The 9,614-nt window shown below is 43.0% G+C and overlaps 1 protein-coding gene across 1 annotated transcript in view; it reads left to right on the forward strand.

Annotated features, from left to right (window-relative positions):
• LOC147668410 (aquaporin-3-like) overlaps positions 1 to 9,116 on the forward strand; it is a 47,804-nt gene extending 38,688 nt beyond the window's left edge. Inside the window, exons 5-6 of the mRNA XM_086948570.1 lie at positions 6,215 to 6,432; positions 8,146 to 9,116. Of these exons, the coding sequence (XP_086804696.1) occupies positions 6,215 to 6,432; positions 8,146 to 8,335 (408 nt within the window). The 3' untranslated portion in view covers positions 8,336 to 9,116. The remainder of the gene's footprint in view (positions 1 to 6,214; positions 6,433 to 8,145) is intronic.
• The last annotated feature ends 498 nt before the right edge of the window (positions 9,117 to 9,614 follow it).

The raw sequence follows: 9,614 nt of genomic DNA on the forward strand, positions 1-9,614 counted from the left end.
ACACCGCACCCGCCAAAGGCTGTGCCCAGCATCGGGTCGGTAACCTGCTGGGGGGCAAAGGCTGTGCGCGGCAGGTGTCTGGCTTCATAATTGGTAATAAAATATTACTAGTGATGTCATCCATGATATCATTTGAGATGTCATCAGTGATTTCATAAATGTAATGAGTGATGTAATATATGAGGTCCTAAACAGTGCATAGCGGGGTGCAAGTTATAGTTGGCTCAGCTAATTATTTTTCTGTGGTGAATTTTTTTTTTTCTTCGAATAAAATGTTAATATTGTCACAGGCCTATTCACCTAACTATAACATCACTTTAACCTTTATTAGCAAATATATATATATTACCTACTGGCGGTCTGCGGTAGGTAGTTATAGTTAGGACCTACTTACCACAGGAAAATCGCAACATTCTATTCCCAATAACTCTGGCGCCGATTGACGAATCTTCGCAAAATTGTCAAAACTTATGGGCCGCTCCGGTCTGCTCCCATCTTGAAAGTTTCGGGGTGATTCGTCAAGGGGGGGCCCGAGAAAAAAGGGGGTCCCAAAACGTGTTCTCCCCATTCAATTTCCCAGAGGAAACTTAAGACACAGCTACAGCCGGAACTGCTACTGAGAAAAAAAAATCTATCTAGAGGGGTGCAGGATCCGCTCACCCTCCCGATCACGAGCTGCATGCTAATTGTCTGGCAACACTGCGAACCAGGAAGTGTTGGCAGCCATCTTGTGCCTCGGTAGCACTGAGGCACAGGAAAAGAGAAAAATGCGCAAAACACAAAAAGGGGGCAGGGTGGAAACACCCTGACCCTGTAGGCCTGCTCAGGGGGTCCCACAAGGCCCCCCATTTTTTTTTTTTTTTTTTTTAAATAGCGGAATGTGTGGAGGATCCGGATATTCGGCTGCGAAAAAAAAAAAATACACAGCTACAGCCGGAACTGCTACTGAGAAAAAAAAATCTATCTAGAGGGGTGCAGGATCCGCTCACCCTCCCGATCACGAGCTGCATGCTAATTGTCTGGCAACACTGCGAACCAGGAAGTGTTGGCAGCCATCTTGTGCCTCGGTAGCACTGAGGCACAGGAAAAGAGAAAAATGCGCAAAACACAAAAAGGGGGCAGGGTGGAAACACCCTGACCCTGTAGGCCTGCTCAGGGGGTCCCACAAGGCCCCCCATTTATTTTTTTTTTTTTTAAATAGCGGAATGTGTGGAGGATCCGGATATTCGGCTGCGAAAAAAAAAAAATACGCACGGGCTCTAGTGCTTCGTTTAATATTGAGCCCCTGGGTGGTCCAAGTCCAGTGGACAATCTTTATCTTGTAAAGGGGGGCCCAAAGGGGCCCTCCAGCCCTGGGGACCCGCCACCCCCATGGCTTTTCAAACATATTTGGGGGGGGCTCACAGCCCACCAGCCCTTCAGAATTAAATGGGTGGGGGGGGGGGCTCAAAGGCCCTCCCAATCCCCGGGGACCGCCACCCCCCGGACTTTTCTACAATATTTGTGGGGACAAATCTAACTGGTGTGGGGGGGCTCGAGTCTCCCCACACGCCCCCGGGACCACCACCTCGCACTATTTTGCTAATGTAGGGAGGGGGGCCCTTTCTGGAGTCCTGTGATGGCCCTGGGGACCGCCACCCCCCCCAGGGCCGGCTCCTGCAGTGTCCCGGGGTGCCCACCCCTGGGACACAGCTGTTTGCTATGGCAGGGCGGAGCCTCGCGGCTCCCGCCCTGCCATAGCAAATGCTGCTTTGGTATTTGGAAGAGAGCAGGAAACCTGCTCTCTTCCAAATACCAAAGCCGATTGCTTTTCACGGGGAGCTGCATCTTAGCAGCTCCCTGTGTGGAAAAGCAATGCCTGCTCCCGCAGAAGGCGGTGTACTGGCAGGACAGTGGGGGGAGGGGAGGCCACGTGGCCCCCATTATTAAAACACTTTTTTTTTAAAAGGAAGGGCCGGCCCAGGGATGGGGTTCCCGGGGCCATAAATGGCCTGAGGGGGGGGGGGGGGGCACGCAGTCGCCCTCAAATAATTATATCAAATTTAAAAAATGGCATTGCCCCATGGGATGGGGTCCCTGGGGCCGATTATGGCCTCGGGAGGGGGGCCACGCAGCCCCCTCCCAATTTAACTAAAATAAAATAGGGGTCAGGCCCTGGGGGATGGGGTCCCCAGGGCCAATAAATTAGGAAAAGGGGGGCCACACAGCCCTCTTCTTTTAAAAAAAAAAAAAAGGCATCGCGCCGGAGGCCCCTCCCTGCAGCACTCTGCTAACGTGCCCCCTGGCGCGTTTGCAGATGGAGAACTAATTCCCCTTGAATACTGGGTCAACTAACCCACCAGGAACCTCCAGTATGCGCCAAGGAGCTGCATTGCAGAGGTGTTTTGAGGTCACGCCCCTTTTTACACCTCTCTGCAATGCACCTTGGCGCATACTGGAGGTTCCTAGTTGGACATTCACTCATACAAAACCATAGAAATTCCCCCGTTAGTTCAGCTAACTATAACTCTGGTGCCCGCAATGCACTGCTGATGTCACATATATCACTCATGACATCATCCTTGTGAGAGTGGCAGACCTCCTCTCACCCTAATATAACCTTTTATACACACATTCCTAAATAGAAACTAACATTTTCAAAACCATGGACATACCAGGTCCACTTAAAACACACCTATTCAGTAATTCCAAGATCTGCACACTCATCCACTCATTCACTAACAGTCCTATACAGTCACTCATACATGTACTCATGTGTACTCGTAGACCTATACATCCTATTGCACACCAACACTCATCCATAGTTACACGCAGTCACACATGCAAACAAAGTATCAAACATCCATTTACTTGCATATACAGTTATATTGTCACACCACCACACTTACTTCTACAGAAACTTACACATACTTACTCTCTCAAGCAATGACTTATAGAAACACATACCAATTTATACAGGAACTCTTCCAATCTCTCACTCACATATACACTTGTATACACCAATACTCGCATATACTAGTTTAAAACGTATGTAGTTACTCATAAAGACACTATTGAGACAGTCATTTACTCACTAACACACCCATACGCATACTCATCCACCCATAGTCCTGCACACATGCTGTATTCAACACATACAGACAGTGAGTCACCCATTCATGCATCTATGCACTACGTAATACCCCCACCGAACCATACAGACTGATACTCAAAAAACAACTAATAACCTATATGGACACTCATGTAGCTACTCCCCAACCCATGCAGCCACTTATACACAAATTGAGAGATTGATACAGATATCTACATATTCACTAAGCCATGTATTCACTAAGATGCACTTAAGCAGTCTGTTGTACAATCAATTTTACAAAACCAAATCATCCATTTTAGACACTTATATATCTCTTTATTCTTCCATCGACCTGGAGATATACATGTATAAAACATATTTAATTTTCAGAAAAACACACATTCACTGGATGATGTCATCAGTGTTGTCATCAGTGATGTAATGTGATGTCACTGACCATGTCTTGAGTGATGTAATTTAAGAAGTCATCAGCAGTGCATTGCGGGTGCGAGAGTTAGTTAGCTGGACTAAATATAAAAGGGAATTTCTATGGTTTGTACGAGTGAAATGTCCAACTAACTATAACACCCCTGAAACCTATGGATTTTTAAGTGAATGTCTAATGTTTTTTAAATGCTAATTTCTAACTAGAACGTGCCTGAAACCTATGATGTTTTCGATGAAAAATAAATCCAATATAGTGTCTGTGTTGGTAAACCATTTGTAACACATTCCCTATCACATCCTTGTTACTCACCTTTCCATCAATTAAGCTTAAAAATCGCTTCCTACTCCCTTACCATCCCTTAAACCAAAAATATCTACTGCTACCTATAACCCTCTTGCATCTTCGTATTCCTTAAACCTTGAAACCCCTTCTCTCTACCCACCCCTTAACTCAAACACTTACCACCCTTCCTTTACTCACCTGTCCCTTAAACTTAAACATACCTTAGAACCCTTTTACTCCATCCATTCCGAAGCACTAAACCTTTTAGCCATTACTCCTTCCAACCCGTAAAATCTATAATTTAAACGTGTGTGTGTTTAGTAAGTCAGTCAAGGTTTGGTCCTCATAGCGTGGGTTAACCTTGACAGAACTAGACAAACACTTTATTTGTGAGGACCGGTGCGTTATGAGGACAGGTCCCCGTAGTGTGTTTAGGTACTTTGAGCGAGTGTATCAAAAAACTAAAAGTTCAGTTTGACTTGCTATGGTCTGCTTTATAACCTGCCCTATCAAGGCGCTTGTGGAGTTAGAATAGTAATTACACAATTTGTTTATATATAGGGGGGGTTGTGTGTGTGTGTGTGTATGTGTGTGTGTGTGTATATATATATATATATATATATATATATATATATATATATATATATATATATAATTATACACTAGTTTTTGGGCATAGGCAAAACAGTCTGTTTGGAGAAATTCAACATGCAAATATGTTCAGAAACCTCCTTTTCACATTACTCATAACAAATGTTCAAATTGGGATCCTAAACCAAATAGTGTGAACCAGTAGTTTTTACTATATTTTTACACCCAGCTCTACTAAGTCAATGTTTTGGCTATGTTGTAGTAAATCATTTCTGGATTTAGGATTTAACTGCCCCCCAATGCATACAATATGGTACATTACTTCAACTATGATATGCTCCGGAAGACCTATAAATGTTCTCTGCGAAGAACCCAGATGCTCATTCGATTTACATTCATGCTGCATTAGATATGCAGCATAAAATTCACATAAACCGAAGGACAATTGCACACGCTTGTGCAGCACCCACCAATCAGTATTACTGGCATTGGAACTTCCAAGTTATGCACTGCAGTCAATGTGGCCCGAAACCGGTCCTAGGATGCTGGTTTCCAATCAGGGAGGACCTGGCCTGGCAGTTCGGGCTGCTCCCATTGGTTGCAGGGTCAAGACTGATTTGCATTTGGATGGGTTCAACTGGTATAGTATGGGAAGCAAAAAATACGATGGATTTAGACCCAGATCTCTGTACTGGGGTGAAGGTATGACATTGTTCTGCATTCTGTCCATCAGTTGTTTTTGCATTAGATATGCAGCATAAAATTCACATCAACTTAAGGACAAATACACACTTGTGCAGCACTATCAATCAGTATTTCTGGCATTGGAACTTCCAAGTTATGCACTGCAATCCATGTGCTGCAGCAGGCCACCCACCTTCAGAGCTCTCACAGAGAGAAGGCTGTAACCTGCGGGTAACTCAGTTCACTCTTCTATTTATCGATGCCTCCTTTTATACAACACTTGGGAAAGTCCATTGGTCTTGCGTCAATGTCAGAAGTTCAGTGGGAATGTTTTAAGCTAATCTGGTTCACAAAGTAGTGCCTACCTGGAATCATTAGGAGCTGCTCTACACATTTTGTTTGCATATTTAGCTTCCCTTTGAGCAACAATTGAAAGTGACAAGCATAAAATAGTGTCAATGTTTGCATTGTGCAGAAATAAAGTTTGAAGGCAGATAGCTAGGCGCTGTCATAAAGACACTCCATTAATCCTTCTTAGTGATTTTAAATGAGATGGGGCACCCTGCCATTTTACCATATTGTCATTCAAATTATAGATTAGCGAGCAGGAGAAGGTGAAAAGTAAGGGCAGTTAAAGCTACAGCTGGTATGAAAAACCGAATTTGCATATGGCTGGGTGTAATCTGAGGTGACATGGTAGGCAAACTAAAAATGGGTATGAATGCTACCCTGAGGGATTGCCAGAGGTTACACACATTTCAAGCATTCTTCCATCACCTTTGGTATGTTTGATGCAACTCTTTATATGTTGTTCTCACCACACCATCCCTTTGTCTGTTTGATCTCAGGACCTGTCAGGACAGACCAACTTATTTCAAGGAAAGGCAGGCTCTATACCAGCTCACCGTAAAAGCCGGTCTCCTTTATTAAAGGCAGTTTCGTCTTAAAATACATTTTATTGGGTAAATTAAAGACCAGGACCAAGATAGCCTCATGTAGTTGAGATGTTAAGAGTAATTAATCGACTAGCGTAATACCAGTCATAGGAACACCTTAAACGAACTGTACCAAATAGTGACCTCTTGGCAGTGCTGTAGCCTTTCTAAGTCGTGTCAATCCCTTCTGAACATGCACAGGTGATTGCTACGGCTGCTCTGCTGATCTGCATTCTGGCCGTGGTGGATGAGCGGAACAGTGCTGCCCCACGAGGACTGCAGCCATTTGTGATTGGGCTAATGGTGTTGCTGGTAGGCCTTGCTATGGGATTCAACTGTGGCTACCCCATCAACCCAGCCAGAGACCTTGGCCCACGCCTCTTCACTGCCATAGCTGGATGGGGGTTTGAAGTGTTTAGGTAAGAGTATGTGCATCGAGGATGCTGTAATGTCTGTTACCCATTCTTCGAAGTGCTGTATTACTTGCATGTCCCGTCTATGCCGCGCTATTATTAGTGGGGAGAGACGAACATAAGGTCATGGGAGGAACCTGTTCTGATGGACCTTCTCTTGGAGTCGGTCACTGTTAAAAAGAAGTCTATCATGGAGTTCACCTTTCTGCATTCTTCCTAGGAGGATCATCCCTGTCCTTTGTGTCTGGATGTGCAGATTAAAGTAGAGCTCTTCAGAAGTCATTCACTGTCCTCAAAGTAACACCAGTTATTGGGGGATACCAACTAGAAAATAGGATTATCTATCACCAAGAGGAAAAATCTGTGAAGGCATAAACATCCTTTGAAGTTAGTTGTTGAGATGAATATACAGGCATGTGAATACTGCAGGCACAGAGAAGAATTTAATTTGAACTTAACGCCAAATTTCGTATGTATGCTAGAAGTACTAGAACAATAAAGCTATATGTCCACCGAAGGAGATACAGATTTAAATTTTAAGTACTGAACCCTAAAGGTGCAAAGGACAGAACAGCTTGGATTAGTTTTCTGGAACAGTTGAGAAAGAGTAGGGTTACATATAGTAATATTATGGCTACATATAGATATGATGGCAGAAACGCCCGACAGGAAGAGGTGAAATGCTTGGTTGGTCTTGGCCGATTTGGTGAGTGAACAAATAGAGATTTGTGAAAAATTGGGCTATTGGTTGAGAGCGGTGGAAACCCCACTCAAGCAACAACCACAAACCTTGCAAGGATGAACTACAAAAGTGAGAGACCGGTTAAGCTTAGATGGGTGGGTCTCCCTTGAAGAATCCTACTCTTCTATAGGAACACCCACAAAAAAAAAACTCTTCTTGAATATGTGGCCTGTAGGTTGATCTTGTTTGATGTGTTAAGAGTTTTAAAAAGCTGGTGCGATTTCCCCGGCTGTAGTACATCCAAAAAAGCTGGTGCAATTTCTCCGGCTGTAGTACATCCAAAACGTATTTATCGATTTAAGCCAAAAAGGGGTAATTTGGAATATTACCTAGTCTTTGATGCTTTCCTGAAGGCATTTTTTTTTCTATGGACCGGTTTGATTTAGTTTTTATGATTCGAACTCCACACAACACGCATTTTCTTTTAGAACTTTTATGGGGTGCCCAGAATGTTTGGATTGTAGATTGACTTATTAAGCATCTTAATGATTCTATTCTCTATTTGTTAGTGTTTAGCAAGATTCTTAATGGCCGCAATAAGGATTAAATGTGGGTGGAGGATGGGGGGGGGGTGGACTATAGTAGTTTCTCCCAGTATGGTTCCTCTATAAACCAGTAAGAGTTGCAAAGTAGTTACTTAGTTTGTTACACATAGAACTGTATACTTCTTATGCAGGGAGGAACGCCTAAAAAGAAAATTAATCTTAATATTTTAATGTGATATCTATGACTACATTAGTTTTGCTAATGTAAACCAATTGAGGCTTCTTTTATGATTACAGAATTATTGCTTTAAAACTGTGTATGGTGACTTGGTTTGTATGTCTTTGTGCTTTGCAACCGCAATAAAGTGTTCGATTGGAACAATCACAAGCTCTCCCTCTTTGTCCCTCCGCCATTCTAACCGTATTTATAAAAAGTTGCCTCATACCCTAAAGAGTGAGAATGCCTGTCTAATTAATGTGGCTTTTTTGTAGGGCTGGAAACCACTGGTGGTGGGTACCGGTTGTGGGGCCCCTTGTGGGTGGCCTGATCGGCGCCATTATCTACGAGCTGTTTGTGGCAATCCATCACCCGCTGGAGGAGGAAAAAGAGGTCCTCGATGACAACTGTCCTGATCACCCAACTCCTTGTCCCCAATATGAACTTGTTCAGAGCGCAGCATAAAATCTGGATCTGGTGCATACTGAAAGGAAAGGGTTCTTTCTTTGGATTTGGATATTCCTGATACTTATGGCTGTTATGTCTACCACTTCTCTGCCAATTTATGAATAGCTAGCCAGAATAAATGCGAGGGGCGTCTGAAAATTGCATAGAGGTGATGAGGTTTTTGTGTAAACATTAAATTCTATATTACACTATGGCCTTTAAAAATAAGTGGGATTCTTAGAATTGTCGGGACTTAAAAGGGGCCACCCTCACTGCATTGACTGCTAACATATTAATTTGAAGTACCTGTGTTCCCGAAAAAGGGTTTTCCTGGTATTAAGGAAATGCGTCTCCTTAAAATATTTTTATTATCCACTTCCACGTTTTGTTTTGTATATGTGGCCCTTGAACATTGGCACCAAAAAGCTATATACTGAGCTTTCATCGAGTGGAGCAACAAGGCCTCCTTTTTGGCTAATACAGTCTCAAGAAAATGTCTCCCCTCTGACACGAGTTCAAAGTACATCAGCTTTGCTCTAGGCATTGGATTACAAAAAAAGTATGCTTCAATAAAGAGTGTTGCTCTGTATATGCAGCAGAAATTGGGCTGTTATGTGTTAAGGCAGTCTGCTGCAAATATGACAAATGGGTGTCCTACACTTCAGCTTCTCCTTTAAATTGTTCCTGTCAGTCTCCTGTTTCTCTAAACGTTTTAAGTGTTGTATCTGTGTGTATTCCTGTCATGTGCTTCTAATTATAGTATTAATTTTTTATATGCGCAATAAAAAGTTTTGTATTATGAGATTTGAGGACTCCTCATTTGACTTGCACAATCATGATCTATTTTATTATGCTTTTACTGTACTGAAAAGATCCAAGGCAAGTGTACCATGTCTTGCGAGCGGGCATTAAAGCCATGGGGTTATGACACTAGGCTCCAACATGAATAATGCAAAGAACACAATATTTGATTAGTTTACAACTCTGGAAAAAACAATGGGCGAAAACAAAATTAGGACCATATCCAGCATAAGAAGTGTACTGTAAAACATTGGATATTATACGCATCAAGAATGTGGGTCTACCCACATCATAACTGAAGATGTTTTCAAACTCCAGCAATTCAATTCTCTGCGAATAATCACTGAGGAGGAGGCCCTTGTTGCGGCAAAACATGATGGGAAAGCCAATGCATGGGTTTGAATCTTTGTCACCTGATCTTCTTTCTACTGCAGGCGGCTCGTAGACCCCAGAGGGAATCAGTTTCTCCACTATATATAAACATTATTTTGGTAAA

The sequence above is a fragment of the Lissotriton vulgaris genome, unplaced genomic scaffold (genome assembly GCF_964263255.1).
Source record: "Lissotriton vulgaris unplaced genomic scaffold, aLisVul1.2 SCAFFOLD_7093, whole genome shotgun sequence".
In the NCBI taxonomy this organism is placed as follows: domain Eukaryota; kingdom Metazoa; phylum Chordata; class Amphibia; order Caudata; family Salamandridae; genus Lissotriton; species Lissotriton vulgaris.